The sequence below is a fragment of the Cherax quadricarinatus genome, chromosome 31, assembly GCF_038502225.1.
Source record: "Cherax quadricarinatus isolate ZL_2023a chromosome 31, ASM3850222v1, whole genome shotgun sequence".
Taxonomy (NCBI): domain Eukaryota; kingdom Metazoa; phylum Arthropoda; class Malacostraca; order Decapoda; family Parastacidae; genus Cherax; species Cherax quadricarinatus.
In genome coordinates, this window is record NC_091322.1 from 32,990,337 (window position 1) to 33,014,779 (window position 24,443).

Below are 24,443 nucleotides of genomic sequence, written 5' to 3' on the forward strand. Positions count from 1 at the left end.
GTTTTTTATAGTTGTATTTGCGATTTCTTGGTCTCATTTGATAGAATGGAAGACATATTACAGAAATAGAGATGATTTTGATTGGTTTTAGCACTGGAAATGGCTTGAAACTGAGCTCAAAGTAGCAGAAATGTTAAATTTTTGCCGATATTCAAGAGTAAACAAACGACCTCACACGTCTAATACACGTCAGCTGGTGGGTCTAATATACATTCACAAATATGGTGATGATATTTATACAATTATTACAATATTGCATAACAGTAAATCTTCTATTTTTTGGTGTGAATAAAAATTCATTATGTGAATAAAAAATCAAAATGGAATTTATTTGTAAAGCCTCAAAACATAACTAATGAACAGAGGAAATGTTAGTTTAGTGCCAGGAATGCCTACATTGTTCATTCTGGACCCTATTTTGAAATTGGAATATTTTGAACTTTGTGTTAAATTGGCCAAATTAACAATTTCCGATCACTTTATTTTGTAGTTGAAACAGTTGACTTGGCGATTTCTTGTGCTCAATCGATAGAATAGAAGTAATACTAGTGAAATAGCTAAGAATTTGGTTGATTGGAATAATGTAATTGGCCTAAAATGGGAGTCAAAGTCGGCAAAATCGCCGATTCGTAAATATCGCTGACACATCAAAATTCGCGAGAGCATAATTTCGTCAATTTTCCACCAAATTTCGTACTTTTTGTTTTATTACCTTCACAAAAAGATTCTCTATGATTTCATAAGAAAAAATAACAAATTTTTTTTTTTTAAATTCTTGGACACTGGTGCGTGACTCCAGATTTGGGCCTTGGACCCTGAAAGGGCTAACCCTTTGACTGTTTACGCCGTCTATATACGTCTTACGCACCACTGTTTCTGACGTATTAATACGCGTAAATTCTAGCGGCTTCAAATCAAGCGGGAGAAAGCTGGTAGGCCCACATGTGAGAGAATGGGTCTGTGTGGTCAGTGTGTACCACATAAAAAAAATCCTGCAGCACACAGTGCGTAATGAGAAAAAAAAAACTGTCCATTTTTTTTAATTAAAACGCCGACTTTGGGGTGTATTTTCGTATAGTATTTATCGTTGTATTCTCGTTTTCATGGTCTCAGGTGATAAAATGGGAAACATATTACAGAAATAGAGATGATTTTGATTACTTTCACAATGAAAATGACCTTGAAATTGAACTCAAAGTAGCGGAAATGCTCGATTTTTACCAATGTTCAGGAGTAAGCAAATCACACCACATGTCCAATACACGTGAACTGGGGAGTCTAATATTCTTTCACTAGTGCACTGATATTATTTATACCATTTTTACAATAATGCAGTAGTCTTCATAACAGTAAATTTTGTAATTTTTTTTGTATGAATAAAAAATAAAAATAGAAAGCAATAGTAATATAAGAGGGGCCTAGAGACGTGACTAATGAACAGAGGATATGTTATTTTAGTGCCAAGAATGTCTACATTGTTTATTCTGAAACCTATTTTGAAATTGGCATGTTTTTTAATTTACGTGAAATTGGCCAAATTGCCAATTTCTGACCACTTTATTGGGTAGTTCATATTGGTAAATGGGTAGTTTCTTGTACTCAACTGATAGATAAAATGGAGTTCTAAAGAAATAGCTATGAGTTTGGTCAACTGGAACAACGTAATTGGCTAAAAACAGGGCTCAAAATCGGCAAAATCGCTGATACGTATATGTCGCCGAGACCGCTAACTTCGCGGGAGTGTAATTCCTTGAGTTTTCGACCAAATTTCATACTTTTGGTGTCATTACCATCAGGAAAAGATTGTCTATCATTTCACAAGAAAAAATAATTTTTTTTTTTTTCCAAAAATTTATCGTCATAGAATGACAGTTTCAGAAAGGGGCCTGCGACAGTCAAAGGGTTAACAGTGTCTCTAAGCATAGTTGGGTTTGAGTAAGAGCAAATATAAGTAGTGTCATCTGCAAATAGAACTGGTTTAAGGAGTTGAGATGCATTGGGGAAGTCATTGATGTAAACGAGAAAAAGTAGGAGGCCAACAACACTACCCTGTGACACTCTAATAACTACAGGCTGAGTAGTTAAGGTGATGCCATTTGTGTAAACATTTTTGAGGGAGTGTCCTCTGACCCCATAAGGTTCTAATTTGTGCAAGAGACTGTTGTCCACTGTATCAAATGCTTTCTGTAGGTCCATGAAGAACTCCAGAGGATATTCATTTTTTCTAGTGCTTCATACAAAAGTTCGAGCATTTGTATAATTACATCATTTGTACTTCTTTTCAGCCTAAACCCAAACTGGCAGGGGTTAAGTATGCTTTGAGAAATGAGGTAGGAGTAAATTCACTTGTGTATTATTTTCTCAAAGATTTTAGATAGTAAGGGCATGTTTGATATAGGTCTATAGTTATTCAGTTCAGTTGCATTGCCTCCTTTGAGGATCAGGGTAACCCCTGCTATCTTGAGTACGGATGGGAAGGCTGAAGATTCCACAGATCTGTTAAACAGAGTTGCGATAATGGGCGACAGCACATGAGTTACTTCCTTGTACATGAGTGGTGGCAAATTAATGTTTTTTAATGGTTTAACCTTTTCAGGGTTTCTGACATATTAGTACAGCTTACGCACCAGGGTTATTGACGTACTAGCATGCCTAAATTCTAGCACCTTCAAATCTAGCAAGAGAAAGCTGGTAGGCCTACATATGAAAGAATGGGTCTAAGTGGTCAGTGGACCATGTTTTTGGTTTAAAACAGCAATTTTGCACTGTATTTTCATATGGTATTTATGGTTGTATTCTAGTTTTCCTGGTCTCATTTTATAGAATGGAAGACATATTACAGAAATTGAGGTGATTTTGATTGGTGTCACAATGAAAAGTACCTTGAAATTGAGCTTAAAGTAGCAGAAATGTTCGATTTTTGCCAAAGATCAAAAGTAAACAAATAATGCCACGCATCCAATACACATCAACTGGTGAGTCTAATATTCGATCACAAGTGCGCTGATATTATTTATACCATTTCTACACTAATGCAGTAGTCTGCATAACAGTAAATCTTCTATTTTTTGTGAGAATAAAAATTCAAAGTGGAAAGCAAAAGAAATGTAAGAGGGACGTGACTAATGAACAGAGGAAATGTTATTTTAGTGCCAGGAATGTCTTTCTTGTTTATTCTGGACCCTATTTGGAAATTGGCATCTTTTAAAATTTGTCGAAATTGGCAAAATTGCTAATTTCTGACCACTTTATTGGATAGTTGAAATCAGTAAATGGGTGGTTTCTTGTACTCATTCGATAGAAAAAATGGAGTTCTAGCAAAATAGTTATGATTTTTGTCGACTAGTACACTGGAATTGGCCGAAAATAGGGCTCAAAGTGGGTGAAATCGCCGATGCATAAACGTCATCGAGACCGCTAACTTCGTGAGAGCATAATTCCATAAGTTTTCCATCAAATTTCACACTTTTGGTGTCATTATGACCAGGAAAATATTATCTATCTTTTCATAAGAAAAAAAAATTTTCCGAAAAATTTTCGACCCTGAGAACAAGTTTAGGAGAGGGCCTCTCGACCCTGAAAGGGTTAAACATCATTCAGTTATTAATCTGTTTAAATGTGTATTTTAACCACAGGTGATAACCAGTCACAAGTCATCTCGCTATCACTTGTGGAAAATTCTGATAAAATCTCAAAAGATTTAAATTGAAGGAAATAAAATGCAAGAAAAAAAATAAAACAAAATTTTATTAATTGAAAGGGCATTGAGGAGAAATTGTGTAACAAATGGTGCTAGAAAGAAGTTTAGCAACAGGGGAAGACACAAGTGGGAGGAAGGTTCTCTTTTTTAGTTTCTCTAAGGAAAGACTTTCAAGGAAGACTTAGACCAACTGGTTGTCTGTCTGCATTATTTATGCAACACATTCTCATTTCATAACTTCAGTTTTTGATGTTTGCTCAACTTCAGTTGTTAAAATGTTTTCTATTTTTCCTCTGAATTGTGTTTTCTTATTTTCAGTTAGGTTCATTTAATTATGGTAGGCTACATAAACCTATAAAACCATATTCATATATTTAACCACAAATAAGCAAATTAGAAAAAAAAAAGTAGACCATGATTCATCTGGCATCGAGGTAACCAAGGAAAAAAAGAAATGTTCAGACTTGAACATACACCTCTCTTGCTTGAGAATGGATTGATTGATGATGTGCCTTACATTGGTTAAAGTTCTTTGTCTCCACAGACTCCTAAGTGCACCACTCACCCTTTTCCCCTCATCAATTCTATGATTCACCTCATCCTTCATAGACCCATCCGCTGACACGTCCACTCCCAAATATCTGAATACATTCACCTCCTCCATACTCTCTCCCTCCAATCTGATATCCAATCTTTCATCACCTAATATTTTTGTTATCCTCATAACCTTACTCTTTCCTGTATTCACTTTTAATTTTCTTCTCTTGCACACCCTACCAAATTCATCCACCAATCTCTGCAACTTCTCTTCAGAATCTCCCAAGAGCACAGTGTCGTCAGCAAAGAGCAACTGTGACAACTCCCACTTTGTGTGATTCTTTATCTTTTAACTCCACGCCTCTTGTCAAGACCCTCGCATTTACTTCTCTTACAACCCCATCTATAAATATATTAAACAACCATGGTGACATCACTCATCCTTGTCTAAGGCCTACTTTTACTGGGAAATAATTTCCCTCTTTCCATTCACTTAATATCCAACAAATAAGTCTTGAGGTCTGATAAAACATGTTTTATCAGAAATAAGCCATCAGATACAAGTAACCTGCAAGTTAGAAATGAAAATTTACATTTTAATCTATCCTGGACTATTATTAAGTTTCATGGTCTGGCCCAAAGTAACTTGTAGAATTTTCCACTCTTCTTTCTTACTAATTAGCTATTTAAATTTAACACAGTACAACAGAAGTTAATGAATAAATATTAATAAATGGAACCTGATTTCTTTAAAGGTAAAATGTGAAAGTGATAGATTTTACTGTCTATAAATATGCACAAATTTTGATAATGGCCCAGAATAGAGAGGACTATGTTTTTTTATTTTATGACCCAGTAGTCAGGTCATAGGCTTCCTTAGGCTAGATGAAATTTATAAACCTTTTGGTTGGAAGTCCCATAATCAGATAAAATAAATTATCCAACCTGGTGGATGTCTTAATTTCAGATGACATCACTTACCTGAATGGATGAAAAGATTATTTCTTTTGTATTTGAAACATTTTAATACATGAATGAATGTATCCCTGTCTATCACTTGTAGATTATTCTAAAAATTTATTTAAAGGTTGTATGCTGGCTTTTTACTATAATTATTCCTTATTCCTTGTTTCTCAGACCTATGATAGAAATGACACTTCCAAGCAGCTGTGATCCCACCTTAGCGCCACCTGGGTGCCATGTGGCATTGTTTTTTACTCAGTACGTGCCCTACACTCTTGCTGGCGGCTGCCCTTGGGATGAGAATGCCAAAATAGAATATGCTAACAAGGTAAGGTTTTCTTAGTCAACTTATTTTGTTAGTATAAAGGCTTCATATGTCTATTCATGGTGTCTAGAGTTTGTTTGATACGTAACATGAGACTGGAGGCAGATCAAGGCAAGTATTGTAGGTAAGTTGCAGCTAACAGCAAGATTATTATGAGCTAGTTGTGATAATGGCTTATTAGAAATGTAATTAATTCTTAGATACACCACTGATAAATTGAACAAAGTTAGATAAAATGTTCAGATCATAATTTATACAATACAATAAAACAAAAACAGTGGGATTGTGAGTAAGGCTCTCAAAGTAAAAAATTAGTCTTAATATGATGCAAGGTATACACAATATACATGCAGTATATACATTATCAGTATTATATCCAGTTTCCTCATGTTGTAACAGTGATGATACAAACAAAAGGAAACAAAGGATATGTAAATACTGCTTCAGATGCTGAATATTGAAATGGCTCATTTACTCTCTTGTGAGCTCAAAATATTATAGTGGTGCAGACAATTTATTTGTTCATACTTTGGAACTTATGCTGTATTAAATATTTTATTTTAGCCAACCTAGGGAGCTTCCACATAGCTGGATACTTGAGTGATACATAGTGATTATTGGGTGGGCTAATTTAACTAGGCAAACAATATATGAATAACTGTACTGTGTATTCATTGGAATTTCTGAGACCTGAATTCATTTCATTTTATACACATTTTATGAATTTTAATATTGATGCCATTTGAGCAGTATTACAGGAAATACAATCATGTATACTTTTGTTAATCTAGCAAAAGCTTTTAACATTTAAATTAAAAACCATCCATGTTATTTTCTTGAAAACATGCATAATGGTATTTAATTGACCCATTATATATATCTTTCTTTTATTGATCCAGTGAATTTCAGAATTAGCATTATTATTATCATGGGGAAGCCCATAACTCGTAGGAGAATGGAAGGTAATCAGGTTTGATCCAAGGAAGGGAAGGGTGGTTAAGCTCTTTGACTCAATAGACCTTCACCATCATCGAGTTACCTTTCCTCGGGGACAACACTGCTGGAGCTGTAGTTAACCCTTTCACTGTCTTAAGTAAATCTATGGGTTTAGTGCTTGTTTTTTTTTATAATAATATGTCATTGATGTCAGAGTCGCTCACATAGGTCTGTTTTAAGCACAGCATCCTTATATATGTTGAGATGTAAATTTTGACCTAGATGTGAGGTAAAGGTCCTGCATGGTAGGTGTGTAGAGTATAAAAAAAATCCTGCTTCACACAGTGCTTGATGGGAAAAGTAAACCTTAGATCTTTTGTTTGGTTTAAAATACTGACTGAAGTGTTTCTAGGGTAGTTTTTAAAGTTTCATTGGTTGTTTCTTGATATGAATTGATAGAATGGAAAACATATACAGCCTCTCCTTACTTAATGATGGAGTTCCGTTCCTAAGACAATGTTGGTAACCGAATTCGTCGCTAAGTGAGGAGCATACTATAATGGCAGTGGGTTTGTGTCAACCATCTTGGATATTGTCTTAATGTGACCTTTGTACCATTTATAACATTTCTGGTGTATTTTTAAATATTTATACAGTAGTGTACCGTATATTGTAATAAACAGAATAGAGGAAATCAGCTCTAATATACAGTATTTAGGTATGCAAACTGGTCAGAGAGCTCGTTGTAAGTCTGAGTTGTCGTAAATGAGTACATCGCTAAGTGAGGAGAGGCTGTAGTGAAATGGAGATGATTTTTGGTCAATTTCAGACCAGAAATAGCTTGAAGTAGTAATAATGTTGGTAGAATTACCAACAATATGTTAGGTAAAAGGATGCAGGTGCAGCTAATGTGACATTTTATTATGGCAACGTTTTGCTCTCCAGGTGCTTTGCCAAGCCATTACATAACAGTTGATGGGTAGGCTTCAGGATGTACGTGTTTATAGAGGGGCAACTGATATATCGGATCATTATTTAGTTGTAGCTACAGTTAGAGTATGTGGTAGATGGGACAAAAGGAAAATGGCAACAACAAGTGAGAGAGAGGTGAAAGTGTATAAACTAAGGGAGGAAGAAGTTTGGGTGAGATATAAGCAACTATTGGCAGAAAGGTGGGCTAGTGCAAGTGTGAGTAGTGGGGGGGTTGAAGAGGGTTGGAATAGTTTTAAAAATGCAGTATTAGAATGTGGGGCAGAAGTTTGTGGCTATAGGAGGGTGGGTGCAGGAGGAAAGAGGAGTGATTGGTTGAATGATGAAGTAAAGTGTGAGATAAAAGAGAAAAAGGTTCTTATAACACTTCTGCTTTTACAAAGAAGAAGTGTTATAAGAAGAGCAGAGTATATGGAGAGTAAAAGAAAGGTGAAGAGAGTGGTGAGAGAGTAAACAAGGAGAGCAGATGATAGAGTGGGAGAGGCACTGTCAAGAAATTTTGATGAAAATAAGAAAAAATTTTAGATTGAGATAAACGAGAAAGCCTAGGGAACGAATGGATTTGTCAGTTAAAAACAGAGTAGGGGAGTTAGTAGATGGGGAGATGGAGGTATTGGGTAGATGGCGGGAATATTTTGAGGAACTTTTAAATGTCGATGAAGAAAGGGAGGCAGTAATTTCATGCACTGGCCAGGGAGGTATACCATCTTTTAGGAGTGAAGAAGAGCAGGATGTGAGTGTGGGGGAAGTGCGTGAGGCATTAGATAGAATGAAAGGGGGTAAAGCAGCTGGAACTGATGGGATCATGACAGAAGTGTTAAAAGCAGGGGGGATATAGTGTTGGAGTGGTTGGTATTTTTGTTTAATAAATGTATGAAAGAGGGGAAGGTACCTAGGGATTGGCAGAGAGCATGTATAATTATTTTATATAAAGGGAAGGGGGACAAAAGAGATTGTAAAAATTATAGAGGAATAAATTTACCGAGTATACCAGGAAAGGTGTATGGTAGGGTTATTATTGAAAGAATTAGAGGCAAGACAGAATGTAGGATTACGGATGAGCAAGAAGGTTTCAGAGTGAGTAGGGGATGTGTAGATCAAGTGTATTTAGATAACAGTATTTAGATAACGGTAGGGAAGTTTTCATTGCATTTATGGATTTAGAAAAGGCATATGATAGGTGGATAGGGGAGCAATGTGGCAGATGTTGCAAGTAGTATATGGAATAGGTAGTAAGTTACTAAATGCTGTAAAGAGTTTTTATGAGGATAGTGAGGCTCAGGTTAGTGTGTGTAGAAGAGAGGGAGACTACTTCCCGGTAAAAGTAGGTCTTAGACAGGGATGTGTAATGTCACCATGGTTGTTTAATATATTTATAGATGGGGTTGTAAAAGAAGTAAATACTAGGGTGTTCAGGAGAGAGGTGGGATTAAATTATGGGGAATCAAATACAAAATGGAAATTGACACAGTTACTTTTTGCTGATGATACTGTGCTTATGGGAGATTCTAGAGAAAAATTGCAAAGGTTGATGGATGAGTTTGGGAGAGTGTGTAAATGTAGAAAGTGAACATAGAAAAGAGTAAGGTGATGAGGGTATCAGATGTTAGATAAAAATTGGATATCAAATTGGAGAGTAGTATGAAAGAAGTGAATGTTTTCAGATATTTGGGAGTTGACGTGTCAGCGGATGGACTTATGAAGGATCAGGTTAATCATAGAATTGATGAAAGAAAAAAGGTGAGTGGTGTGTTGAGGTATATGTGGAGACGAAAAAACTTCATTTGTGGAGGCAAGGAAGGGAATGTATGAAAGTATAGTGGTACCAACACTCTTATATGGGTGTGAAGCTTGGGTTGTAAATGCTGCGAGGAGACGGTTGGAAGCAGTGGAGATGTCCTGTCTAAGGGCAATGTGTGGTGTAAATATTATGCAGAAAATTCAGAGTGTGGAAATTAGGAGAAGGTGTGGAGTTAATAAAAGTATTAGTCAGAGGGCTGAAGAGAAGTTGTTGAGGTGGTTTGGTCATTTAGAGAGAATGGATCAAAGTAGAATGACATGGAGAGTGTATAAATCTGTTGGGGAAGGAGTCGGGGTAGGGGTCATCCTCGAAAAGGTTGGAGGGAGGGGGTAAATGAGGTTTTGTGGGTGAAGGGCTTGGACTTCCAGCAAGCGTGCGTGAGCGTGTTAGGAGTGAATGGAGAGGAATGGTATTTGGGACCTGATGAGCTGTTGGGGTGTGAGCAGGGTAATATTTAGTGAAGGGATTCAGGGAAACCAGTTATTTTTATATAGCTGGACTTGAGTCCTGGAAATGGGAAGTACAATGCCTGGACTTTAAAGGAGGGGTTTAGGATATTGGCAGTTTGGTTGGATATGTTGTGTATCTTTATACATATATGCTTCTAAGCTGTTGTATTTTGAGCACCTCTGCAAAAACAGTGATTATGTGTGAGTGAGGTGAAAGTGTTGAATGATGATTGTTTGAATGACTGCTGTTTCCAAAGCATAATTCATGGAAGAGACCATACTTTTCAGCCAGGTTAAATTATGATTATATTTTGTCATTAAAGTTTATACACTGTTTATCCCCAGTACCTGAAGCTATTTTTATTAGTAAAAATATATACCACACATAAGTACTGTATATCATAATAATATTAAACCATGAATTTTTCAGATTTTTAATATAGTAGAGGAATATGCCCCAGGTTTCAAGGAAAGTGTTGTGGGCTATGAAGTTTTGCCACCACATGAACTGGAGAAAGTGTTTGGCCTTACTGGAGGAGTGAGTATAATTTAATTTTCACTTATGAAAATGCAGGTATACCATCCCAATATAATGTATAGGTACTGTGAGAAATAGTTATTGTTTTCCCTAATAAGAAAACATTAACTGTAGTGAGGGGAAACACACCTGATATTGAATGTTGTCCTGATTTCATGTTTTTTAGGATTTGATTAAACAGTTTTTTACTTAACCCTTAAGCTGCCGATGACAGACTTACATCGCTTGGGAAAATTTTGAAAATGTAAATTTATGTCTATATTCTAGTGCCTCCAGAATGATGACAATTGACTTGGTTAGGCCTACACCAGAGAAAACAGGTTTGAGCAGTATAGAAATAATCCTGGTGTGTGCTGGGCATTGTAGAAGCCACTACATTGTTTACCATGTTGCACCATCATCAAACACTCACTCCAAGGAGGATTAACCATCTGCTTGACCGGATGAAACTAATATGGGGAACAGTGTTGAAAACTTGGAGTTTAGTACTCGTGTGGGTGAAAGTGACGCTGGAAACATCCCAAGCACCAGCCCAAATTCTGAGGACCACATGCCTGGTTGGAGTCTCCCAGCCAGGAACAACAATGCAAGAGAAAATGGAAGTTTTCTTGTCGCTTTGGCCAAGTTCTAAGCAGTGATGAGAACTTAGTGTTAATGAGGCGAGTGATGATTCTAGTGATAGTGACACACAATATTCGCCAGTGATATACCAGGTCATGAAGTGCTCCATATACAATATTCAGTGCATGGTTACCATGCACTTTACAGCCATCTGACAGCAATAGTGATGATTATGGTGGTCATGGCGACCATTGCAACCACCACTTCCACCAGACTGCACATGGAGTTGACAGGACTACAGCACATGACTCAAGAAATCATAATGACACGATTGCAAATAAACCATACCCCCGGCCGGGATTGAACCCGCGGTCATAGAGTCTCAAAACTCCAGCCCGTCGCGTTAGCCACTAGACCAGCTAGCCACAATAAGATTCATCCAACTAGGTATATTTCTACACCATAGGAAAGTTAGCACAGGCACCTCTGTGACCACAAATGCAAGTTTTTACAGACGAATCTCCAGCTAGCGTGGCCGTGACTTGAGCTAGAGTTCGTCACGGCCACGCTAGCTGGAGATTCGTCTGTAAAAACTTGCATTTGTGGTCACAGAGGTGCCTGTGCTAACTTTCCTATGGTGTAGAAATATACCTAGTTGGATGAATCTTATTGTGGCTAGCTGGTCTAGTGGCTAACGCGACGGGCTGGAGTTTTGAGACTCTATGACCGCGGGTTCAATCCCGGCCGGGGGTATGGTCTACAGCACATTTATGTCATTTGGTGACACAACAGTGGAATAAAATCACATTGTACTGTGACAGAGGACTTTAATAAACTTGAGTTATTGTATGATAATGCCCAGGTGCAGCCTATTGTATAGTAAACGAATGCATATTCCAGGTGTACTTTGGCAAACACAAATATTTCAACACTATCACATCTGTATGAATGGAAGGACACTACCTTGGCATCAATGTATTTGTTCTTTGCCACTATTATGCTCATGTCACATGTACATGAGAACAGTATTGCTAAATATTGGATAAAAAGACGCATGTACTCCGATGTTTGGTGACCTCATTTGTGTTGCAGTTCTCTAACAAGGATAATCCTGTATGTTACTCAAAATCAGGGAAGTGTTCATGTATTTGAAAGACAAGATGAGCAAATTTTTCTGCCCATTTAAAAATCTTGTGATTGGTGAATCTTTGACACTGTTTAAGATATGAATGTCATTCAGACAGTGCATACTAAGCAAACCAAGTCACTTTAGTATCAGACTATTCATTTGTGATTGTGAGAGTGACATGTTCATTGATTTGATTGTCTGCACAGGATGGACAATAGAAAATGACTCAAAATTACCCCATATCTCTGGTGATGTGGTCAAGGAAATGATGAAGCTGTATATTGGTAAGGGGCATACATAGTACATTGATAACTGATACAAAAGACCTTTACTCTGTCATCACCTCTGAGAAAAAATACTGACATTTCAGCACAGTTCAAGGAGTGAGGAAACATATGCCCAAATTTAGTGTACTTACCCAAGAAAATCAGGTGCAGCCTTTCATAGATAACATCATAACATTTGGGTGGCATGATAGGTGGTAAGTGACTGTGTTGACCACTATTAACCCTTTCAGGGTCCAAGGCCCAAATCTGGAGTCACGCACCAGTGTCCAAGAATTTTCAAAAAAAAAATTTGTTATTTTTTCTTATGAAATCGTAGAGAATCTTTTTGTGAAGGTAACAAAACAAAAAGTACGAAATTTGGTGGAAAATTGACGAAATTATGCTCTCGCGAATTTTGATGTGTCAGCGACATTTACGAATCGGCGATTTTGCCGACTTTGACTCCCATTTTAGGCCAATTACATTATTCCAATCAACCAAATTCTTAGCTATTTCACTAGTATTACTTCTATTCTATCGATTGAGCACAAGAAATCACCAAGTCAACTGTTTCAACTACAAAATAAAGTGATCGGAAATTGTTAATTTGGCCAATTTAACACAAAGTTCAAAATATTCCAATTTCAAAATAGGGTCCAGAATGAACAATGTAGGCATTCCTGGCACTAAACTAACATTTCCTCTGTTCATTAGTTATGTTTTGAGGCTTTACAAACAAATTCCATTTTGATTTTTTATTCACATAATGAATTTTTATTCACACCAAAAAAAAGAAGATTTACTGTTATGCAATACTGTAATAATTGTATAAATATCATCACCATATTTGTGAATGTATATTAGACCCACCAGCTGACGTGTATTAGATGTGTGAGGTCGTTTGTTTACTCTTGAATATCGGCAAAAATTTAACATTTCCGCTACATTGAGCTCAGTTTCAAGCCATTTCCAGTGCTAAAACCAATCAAAATCATCCCTATTTCTGTAATATGTCTTCCATTCTATCAAATGAGACCAAGAAATCGCAAATACAACTATAAAAAACATACGAAAAAACACTGCAAAGTTGCTGTTTTAATCGAAAAATCATGATTTCATTTTTTTTCTCTCATTATACACAGTGTGTTGCAGGATCTGTTTTATGTGGTGCACACATACCACATAGATGTATTCTCTCATATCTAAGCCCAAATGTACCACTCACAGTTTATCAGAGTGAGCTGAGCTCATGGCGTAGATCTACGGTTTGGACCCTGAACGTAAAGCCGTAGATCTACGGGACGGACCCTGAAAGGGTTAACTAGTGAAATGCAAAATACTTGCACGACAGAGACACCCATTGTGAAGATAGTTGCTATGATTGATTACACCAACAGCATGCATTTGGGGAACAAATGCGACATTTCATGTGGTACATCAGACTGTTTTTCCACCTTGTTGATGTGGCCATGCTCAACACACTCAACGTGTACTAGGTAAAGACTGGCAAGAGACCAACCTATGAGAACTTCAATTTGGCCATCATAAGCTAAATCATTGCTAAATACCAGGGTACACACAATACTGCCACACAGATTGCCAAATTCCCTCATGTCTGGGCCTAATAAGCACTAACAGCAATTCTTTCAACAGGCATAAAGCAACATGCCCAGAAGAGGTGTTGTGTGTGCTAACAATGAAATACCACCAAAATACAGGGACACCACATAAAACCTGTGAGGCACAATCTTCAATACTTCTAATATCATAGCGTACAGTGTGCATAGAATATATGCAGTAAAAGAAACAGTAACAATAAATAGTGTTCAGCGAACAAGTGAACAGATCTTGGAATTTAGTGTTATTGAACAATAAACATAATTGAAACTGTAAATAAATATGTATACAGTGGACCCCCGGTTAACGAACTTTTTTCATTCCAGTAGTATGTTCAGGTGCCAGTACTGACCGAATTTTTTCCCATAAGGAATATTGTGAAGTAGATTAGTCCATTTCAGACCCCCAAACATACACGTACAAACGCACTTACATAAATACACTTACATAATTGGTCGCATTTGGAGGTGATCGTTAAGCGGGGGTCCACTGTATATATATATTTTCCAACAAACTGGCCGTATCCCACCGAGGCAGGGTGGCCCAAAAAGAAAAACAAAAGTTTCCTTTTAAATTTAGTAGGAGAAGGGGTTAATAGCCCCTAGCTCCCGGCATATATATATATATATATATATATATATATATATATATATATATATATATATATATATATATATATATATATATATATATATATATATATATATATACAGTGGTCCTTCGTTGTTTGTGATTAATCCATTCCTGGAGTAGTTACTATAAACAAAATTTACGATTTACGAATCAATTTTCCCCATAAGAAATAATGTAAATACAATTAATCCGTTCCTGACACCCAGAAGTACTAAAACAAAAAAATTTTTAACATGAAATATGCATATAGTACATAAACAATACAATGGGAAATGATGAATGAAACATTAACAGCATAACACTTACCTTTATTGGAGATTCTTCTTAGTGTATGGGAGACTGGAGGAGGAGAGAGAGTGGATTGTTTATAGTTTGGAAGGGGAATCCCCTTCCATCAACACCTCAGGTACCATTTGCTTTTCTGGGGTTGCTTCTCTTCTCTGTTTCTTAATGCCACTAGGACCACCTTGAGAGTCACTGGAGTCCTGTCTCACAAAATAACTGTGGAGAGAGCTCTGTTTCTGGCATCTCTTTAACACTTCCCTAAAATGGCCCAAGACTTTGTCACTGTACTTGTTGCCAACCTGGCTTGCAACAACCTTGTTAGGGTGATGTTTCTCCATAAAGCTTTCCATCTTACCCCACATATGTGGTCTTCCACCAATTCTTCCACATCCTCCAAACTCACATCCAACCTCATGGAACTCCCCAGTGCAACAATTGATTTTACAACAGACATAGGCTCATTAGGGTCAGTCCCAAATTCTTCAAAATCCCTCTTGTCGACACAATCTGGCCACAATTTTCTCCAGGCAGAGTTCAAAGTCCTGGTAGTCACTCCCTCCCAAGCCATACCTATAAGGGTTATGCAGTGGAGGATGCTGAAGTGTTCTCTCCAAAATTCCCTTAGGGTCAAGTGAGTGTCTGTGGTCACAGTCAAGCACCTGTGAAACATTGCTTTTGTGTAGAGTTTTTTAGTTTGCAATAACCTGCTGGTCCAAGGGTTGGAGGAGAGGAGTGGTATTCGGGGGCAAGAACTTTACTGTGATGAACCCAAACTCCTCGAAAATTAGGTCATCCAAGTTTGGAGGATGAGCAGGTGCATTGTCCATTACTAGCAGGCACTTGAGATCCAACTTCTTTTCCAGGAGATACTCCTTCACACTAGGGCCAAACACTTCATTGAACCACTCGACGAAAATTTCCCTCGTGACCCATGCCTTACTATTAGATTTCCAAAACACACACAATTTACTCTTCATAACATTGTTTTTCCTGAACACTCTGGGATTTTCAGAATGGTACACTAGTAATGGCTTCACTTTGAAATCCCCACTAGCATTAGCAGTCACAGAACATTAGCGTCAGCCTGTCTTTCATAGGCTTGTGTCCTGGCATTGCCTTTTCCTCTTGTGTAATGAAGGTCCTCTTTGGCATTTTCTTCCAAAAGAGGCCTGTTTCGTCACAATTGAACACTTGTTCAGGTTTCAGTCCTTCAGCCTCTATGTACTCCTGGAATTCATGCACATATTTTTCAGCCGCCTTGTGGTCCGAACTGGCAGCCTCACCATGCCTTGCCACACTGTGTATGCCAGTACGGTTCTTAAATCTCTCAAACCAGCCTTTGCTGGCCTTAAATTCACTCACTTCACCACTATTTGCAGGCAATTTCTTTACCAAATCTTTATGCAACTGCCTAGCCTTTTCACAAATAAACGAAGTCATAAGAGTATCTCCTGCTAATTGTTTCTCATTTATCCACACCAATAATAACTTCTCAACCTCTTCCAGTACTGGTGATCTCATTTTTGTCAGCATAGTTACTCCCTTTGCAACAACAGCATCCTTTATTTCATTTTTCTTGGCCACTATGGAACATAAGGTTGTGTAGGGTTTCTTATACATCCTGGACAGTTCGGCCACACTTGTACCACTTTCATATTGTTCAATGATGGTTTTCTTAAATTCAATCGTATTTCTCACCTTCTTTACCACAGGCTTGGCACTAGGAGCTTTCTTTGGAGCCATGGTAGCTTATTTAGTACTTGCAAGCACTAAAATAAATGGAATATTATGAAATATTTTGCTGGAGCACGTGAGGGGACCTTCGCTCACTGGTAAACAATGCCAGACTGGCTGCCGCCCTGGCTCACGCCGTGGGTACGCGTCCCGGACGAACTACAACTCGCGAGTCAATCTATGAAAAGCGAGTCCACGTTTATACGAAAATACCTCTATGATTGGCGAATTTTACGATTGCCGGGAACTACGAAAAGCGGGGGACCATTGTATATATATATATATATATATATCTTTCAACACACTGGCTGTATCCCACCGAGGCAGGGTGGCCCAAAAGGAAAATCAAAAGTTTCTCCTTTTACATTTAGTAATATATACAGGGGAAGGGGTTACTAGCCCCTTGTTCCCATATACTATATATATATATATATATATATATATATATATATACAGTGGACCCCCGGTCAACGATATTTTTTCACTCCAGAAGTATGTTCAGGTGCCAGTACTGACCGAATTTGTTCCCATAAGGAATATTGTGAAGTAGATTAGTCCATTTCAGACCCCCAAACATACACGTACAAACGCACTTACATAAATACACTTACATAATTGGTCGCATTCGGAGGTGATCGTTATGCAGGGGTCCACTGTATATATATATATATATAAATATAAATATATATAAATATAAATATATATATATATATATATATAAATATATATATATATATAAATATATATATTAGTAGTAGGTTGGTAGACAGCAACCACCCAGGGAGGTACTACCGTCCTGCCAAGTGAGTGTAAAACGAAGCCTGTGATTGTTTTACATGATGGTAGGATTGCTGATGTCTTTTGTCTGTCTCATAAATATGCAAGATTACAGGCATGTCTTGCTACTTCTACTTACACTTAGGTCACACTACACATACATGTACACATTTATTTATACACACTCATCTGAGTTTTCTTTGATTTTATCTTAATAGTTCTTGGTCTTATTAATTTTCCTTTTATATCCATGGGGAAGTGGAATAAGAATCTTTCCTCCGTAAGCCATGCGTGTTGTAAAAGTCAACTAAAATGCCGGGAACAATGGGCTAGTAACCCCTTTTCCTGTAAAGATTACTAAAAAGAATAAGAAGAAGAAAATTGTCAAAGTGGGAAGTCTGAATGTGCGTGGATGTTGTGCAGATGATAAGAAAGAGATGATTGTGGATGTTATGAATGAGAAGAAGCTGGATGTCCTGGCTTTAAGTGAAACAAAGCTGAAGGGGGTGGGAGAGTTTCAGTGGAGAGGAATAAATGGGATTAGGTCAGGGGTTTCAAATAGAGTTAGAGCTAAAGAAGGAGTAGCAATAATGTTGAAGGATAAGCTATGGCAGGAAAAGAGGGACTATAAATGTATTAATTCAAGGATTATGTGGAGTAAAATAAAGATTGGATGTGAAAAGTGGGTTATAATAAGCGTGTATGCACCTGGAGAAGAGAGAAGTGTAGAGGAGAGAGAGAGATTTTGGGAAATGTTGAGTGAATGCGTGGGGAGTTTTGAATCAAGTGTGAGAGTAATGGTGGTTGGGGATTTTAATGCTAAAGTGGGTAAAAATGTTATGGAGGGAGTAGTAGGTAAATTTGGGGTGCCAGGGGTAAATGTAAATGGGGAGCCTTTAATTGAGCTATGTGTAGAAAGAAATTTGGTAATAAGTAATACATATTTTATGAAAAAGAGGATAAATAAATATACAAGGTATGATGTAGCACGTAATGAAAGTAGTTTATTAGATTATGTATTGGTGGATAAAAGGTTGATGGGTAGGCTCCAGGATGTACATGTTTATAGAGGGGCAACTGATATATCGGATCATTATTTAGTTGTAGCTACAGTTAGAGTAAGAGGTAGATGGGAAAAGAGGAAGGTGGCAACAACAAGTAAGAGGGAAGTGAAAGTGTATAAACTAAGGGAGGAGGAAGTTCGGGTGAGATATAAGCGACTATTGGCAGAAAGGTGGGCTAGTGCAAAGATGAGTAGTGGGGGGGTTGAAGAGGGTTGGAATAGTTTTAAAAATGCAGTATTAGAATGTGGGGCAGAAGTTTGTGGTTATAGGAGGGTGGGGGCAGGAGGAAAGAGGAGTGATTGGTGGAATGATGAAGTAAAGGGTGTGATAAAAGAGAAAAAGGTAGCTTATGAGAGGTTTTTACAAAGCAGAAGTGTTATAAGAAGAGCAGAGTATATGGAGAGTAAAAGAAAGGTAAAGAGAGTGGTGAGAGAGTGCAAAAGGAGAGCAGATGATAGAGTGGGAGAGGCACTGTCAAGAAATTTTAATGAAAATAAGAAAAAATTTTGGAGTGAGTTAAACAAGTTAAGAAAGCCTAGGGAAAATATGGATTTGTCAGTTAAAAACAGAGTAGGGGAGTTAGTAGATGGGGAGATGGAGGTATTGGGTAGATGGCGAGAATATTTTGAGGAACTTTTAAATGTTAAGGAAGAAAGGGAGGCAGTAATTTCATGCACTGGTCAGGGAGGTATACCATCTTTTAGGAGTGAAGAAGAGCAGAATGTAAGTGTGGGGGAGGTACGTGAGGCATTACGTAAAATGAAAGGGGGTAAAGCAGCTGGAACTGATGGGATCATGACAGAAATGTTAAAAGCAGGGGGGGATATAGTGTTGGAGTGGTTGGTACTTTTGTTTAATAAATGTATGAAAGAGGGGAAGGTACCTAGGGATTGGCAGAGAGCATGTATAGTCCCTTTATATAAAGGGAAAGGGGACAAAAGAGACTGTAAAAATTATAGAGGAATAAGCTTACTGAGTATACCAGGAAAAGTGTACGGTAGGGTTATAATTGAAAGAATTAGAGGTAAGACAGAATGTAGGATTGCGGATGAGCAAGGAGGTTTTAGAGTGGGTAGGGGATGTGTAGATCAGGTGTTTACATTGAAGCATATATGTGAACAGTATTTAGATAAAGATAGGGAAGTTTTTATTGCATTTATGGATTTAGAAAAGGCATATGATAGAGTGGATAGAGGAGCAATGTGGCAGATGTTGCAAGTATATGGAATAGGTGGTAAGTTATTAAATGCTGTAAAGAGTTTTTATGAGGATAGTGAGGCTCAGGTTAGGGTGTGTAGAAGAGAGGGAGACTACTTCCCGGTAAAAGTAGGTCTTAGACAGGGATGTGTAATGTCACCATGGTTGTTTAATATATTTATAGATGGGGTTGTAAAGGAAGTAAATGCTAGGGTGTTTGGGAGAGGGGTGGGATTAAATTATGGGGAATCAAATTCAAAATGGGAATTGACACAGTTACTTTTTGCTGATGATACTGTGCTTATGGGAGATTCTAAAGAAAAATTGCAAAGGTTAGTGGATGAGTTTGGGAATGTGTGTAAAGGTAGAAAGTTGAAAGTGAACATAGAAAAGAGTAAGGTGATGAGGGTGTCAAATGATTTAGATAAAGAAAAATTGGATATCAAATTGGGGAGGAGGAGTATGGAAGAAGTGAATGTTTTCAGATACTTGGGAGTTGACGTGTCGGCGGATGGATTTATGAAGGATGAGGTTAATCATAGAATTGATGAGGGAAAAAAGGTGAGTGGTGCGTTGAGGTATATGTGGAGTCAAAAAACGTTATCTATGGAGGCAAAGAAGGGAATGTATGAAAGTATAGTAGTACCAACACTCTTATATGGGTGTGAAGCTTGGGTGGTAAATGCAGCAGCGAGGAGACGGTTGGAGGCAGCGGAGATGTCCTGTTTAAGGGCAATGTGTGGTGTAAATATTATGCAGAAAATTCGGAGTGTGGAAATTAGGAGAAGGTGTGGAGTTAATAAAAGTATTAGTCAGAGGGCAGAAGAGGGGTTGTTGAGGTGGTTTGGTCATTTAGAGAGAATGGATCACAGTAGAATGACATGGAAAGCATATAAATCTATAGGGGAAGGAAGGCGGGGTAGGGGTCGTCCTCGAAAGGGTTGGAGAGAGGGGGTAAAGGAGGTTTTGTGGGTAAGGGGCTTGGACTTCCAGCAAGCGTGCGTGAGCGTGTTAGATAGGAGTGAATGGAGACGAATGGTACTTGGGACCTGACGATCTGTTGGAGTGTGAGCAGGGTAATATTTAGTGAAGGGATTCAGGGAAACCGGTTATTTTCATATAGTCGGACTTGAGTCCTGGAAATGGGAAGTACAATGCCTGCACTTTAAAGGAGGGGTTTGGGATATTGGCAGTTTGGAGGGATATGTTGTGTATCTTTATATGTTTATGCTTCTAGACTGTTGTATTCTGAGCACCTCTGCAAAAACAGTGATAATGTGCGAGTGTGGTGAAAGTGTTGAATGATGATGAAAGTATTTTCTTTTTGGGGATTTTCTTTCTTTTTTGGGTCACCCTGCCTCGGTGGGAGACGGCCGACTTGTTGAAAAAAAAAAAAAAAAAAAAAAAAATATATATATATATATATATATATTATATATATATATATATATATATATATATATATATATATATATATATATATATATATATATATATATATGTGTGTATATTATATATATATATATATATATATATATATATATATATATGTGTGTATATTATATATATATATATATATATATATATATATATATATATATATATATATATATATATATATATATATATATATATATATATATATATGGGAGCAAGGGGCTAGAGAGGCTAAAGAGGTCTTTGTGGCATTTATGGATTTGGAAAAGGCGTATGACAGGGTGGATAGGGGGGCAATGTGGCAGATGTTGCAGGTGTATGGTGTAGGAGGTAGGTTACTGAAAGCAGTGAAGAGTTTTTACGAGGATAGTGAGGCTCAAGTTAGAGTATGTAGGAAAGAAGAAAATTATTTCCCAGTAAAAGTAGGCCTTAGACAAGGATGTGTGATGTCACCGTGGTTGTTTAATATATTTATAGATGGTGTTGCAAGAGAAGTAAATGCGAGGGTCTTGGCAAGAGGCGTGGAGTTAAAAGATAAAGAATCACACATAAAGTGGGAGTTGTCACAGTTGCTCTTTGCTGATGACACTGTGCTCTTGGGAGATTCTGAAGAGAAGTTGCAGAGATTGGTGGATGAATTTGGTAGGGTGTGCAAAAGAAGAAAATTAAAAGTGAATATAGGAAAGAGTAAGGTTATGAGGATAACAAAAAGATTAGGTGATGAAAGATTGGATATCAGATTGGAGGGAGAGAGTATGGAGGAGGTGAATGTATTCAGATATTTGGGAGTGGAAGTGTCAGCGGATGGGTCTATGAAAGATGAGGTGAATCATAGAATTGATGAGGGGAAAAGGGTGAGTGGTGCACTTAGGAGTCTGTGGAGACAAAGAACTTTGTCCTTGGAGGCAAAGAGGGGAATGTATGAGAGTATAGTTTTACCAACGCTCTTATATGAGTGTGAAGCATGGGTGATGAATGTTGCAGCGAGGAGAAGGCTCGAGGCAGTGGAGATGTCATGTCTGAGGGCAATGTGTGGTGTGAATATAATGCAGAGAATTCATAATTTGGAAGTTAGGAGGAGATGCGGGATTACCAAAACTGTTGTCCAGAGGGCTGAGGAAGGGTTGTTGAGGTGGTTCGGACATGTAGAGAGAATGGACCGAAACAGAGTGACTTCAAGAGTGTATCAGTCTGTAGTGGAAGGAAGGCGGGGTAGGGGTCGGCCTAGGAAAGGTTGGAGGGAAGGGGTAAAGGAGGTTTTGTGTGTGAGGGGCTTGGACTTCCAGCAGGCATGCATGAGCGTGTTTGATAGGAGTGAATGGAGACAAATGGTTTTTAATACTTGACGTGCTGTTGGAGTGTGAGCAAAGTAACATTTATGAAAGGGTTCAGGGAAACTGAACCCCAGGGAAACTTGAACCTTCAAGGACCATAACATTGTATCAATCGCATCTGCTAGAAAAATGACAGGATGGATAATGAGAACCTTCAAAACTAGGGATGCCAAGCCCATGATGACACTCTTCAGGTCACTTGTTCTATCTAGGCTGGAATATTGCTGCACACTAACAGCACCTTTCAAGGCAGGTGAAATTGTTGACCTAGAAAATGTACAGAGAACCTTCACGGCGCGCATAACGGAGATAAAACACCTTAATTACTGGGAGCGCTTGAGGTTCCTGAACCTGTATTCCCTGGAACGCAGGCGGGAAAGATACATGATTATATACACCTGGAAAATCCTAGAGGGACTAGTACCGAACTTGCACACGAAAATCACTCACTACAAAAGCAAAAGACTTGGCAGACGATGCAACATCCCCCAATGAAAAGCAGGGGTGTCACTAGCACGTTAAGAGACCATACAATAAGTGTCAGGGGCCCGAGACTGTTCAGCTGCCTCCCAGCATACATAAGGGGGATTACCAACAGACCCCTGGCAGTCTTCAAGCTGGCACTGGACAAGCACCTAAAGTTGGTTCCTGACCAGCCGGGCTGTGGCTCGTATGTTGGTTTGCGTGCAGCCAGCAGTAACAGCCTGGTTGATCAGGCTCTGATCCACCAGGAGGCCTGGTCACAGACTGGGCCGCGGGGGCATTGACCCCCGGAACTCTCTCCAGGTAAACTCCAGGTATGGCTGAAGGAGACTCGAAGCTACGAACCTTGGAGCAAGGTACGCAGTGCTTTACCAATCTACCCTCACTGGACCAATACCTTGGTGTCCAGCTTGCACTAGACTTTGATCCAAGGCAGCCAGCTTTCAGGGAGAAGGCTTACAGCTTTTCATCTCATCCCCTGCATGCATCAGCCTTACTAGAGATATTAACAATGCAAGGAATTCGCAAGAGCAGGCGAAATATACACAAACACTGATCTCTTGCTGAAGGAGATTGGTAAAGCACTGCGTACCTTGTTCGTAGGTTCGAGTCTCCTTCAGCCAGAGATCAGTGTTTGTGTATATTTCGCCTGCTCTTGCGAATTCCTTGCATTGTTAATATCTCTAGTAAGGCTGATGCATGCAGGGGATGAGATGAAAAGCTGTAAGCCTTCTCCCTGAAAGCTGGCTGCCTTGGATCAAAGTCTAGCGCAAGCTGGACTCCAAGGTATTGGTCCAGTGTGGGTGGATTGGTAAAGCACTGCGTACCTTGTTCCAAGGTTCGTAGGTTCGAGTCTCCTTCAGCCAGAGATCAGTGTTTATATATATATATTTATATATAACAAACATGATCCATAAAAAATATGTACTTGTCACATTTCACTTATTCTCATTTTATTACACATCTAAAATCAAATTAATTTTGTTTTTTAATTGCCTGCAGTGGCAGTTTAACCCGTAAACGGTCCAAGCAGATCTACATTCACATGTGTAGTGCTACAAAAGTAGATCTAAGTTTTTTTACATATTTTCAAATATAACAAAAAAAAAAGTAGATCAAAGTTTTTTTTTACACATTTTCAAATGTGGAAAAACAAAAAGAAGATCTACTTTTTTTTACATACTTTCAAATGTTGAAAAAACGTATATATACGTTTGGACTGTTTACGGGTTAAGGGTTAAAATGTTATAATTTATACTCAAAGCTCCCTTATTTTATTTTACAAATTATAGTAGTTAAAAATCATAACTTAAGTGCTAAACCCATAAGGGTCATACAGTATTTTACAAGTTAAGAGCTGTTTCAAAGCTAACTATTGGCAATATCATTATGGTACAGGTATATTTTTCTTTGCTTGCGAGGTGTCAGGGATTTTTTTGGTACATTGGGTATTAACCCTGGATAACACAAGAACTACAAATGCATCATTTACATTGCTTGAATCTATAAAAGGTTTGCCTTGGGATTGTTATTGTATATTAGAGACCAGTTTGTGTGGGCAGAGAGGATGGGTAACTATTAGCAAGTGAATTATTGATTTCAACAAGAATTTGTTCATGAATAATACTTATTAATTTGGACCTCAGTCTGAAACTCTTAACAGATAGGTAACCATAAGTTTTTCATT

At 38.0% G+C, this 24,443-nt stretch overlaps 1 protein-coding gene across 1 annotated transcript in view; it reads left to right on the forward strand.

Moving 5' to 3' along the window:
• The window catches only part of LOC128696383 (pyridine nucleotide-disulfide oxidoreductase domain-containing protein 2), a gene marked incomplete at its 5' end in the record, with an annotated part of 47,473 nt that overhangs the window by 17,677 nt on the left and 5,353 nt on the right, over positions 1-24,443 (forward strand). Inside the window, 2 exon segments of the mRNA XM_070090324.1 lie at positions 5,375-5,528; positions 10,132-10,239. Coding sequence (XP_069946425.1) covers positions 5,375-5,528; positions 10,132-10,239 — 262 coding nt within the window.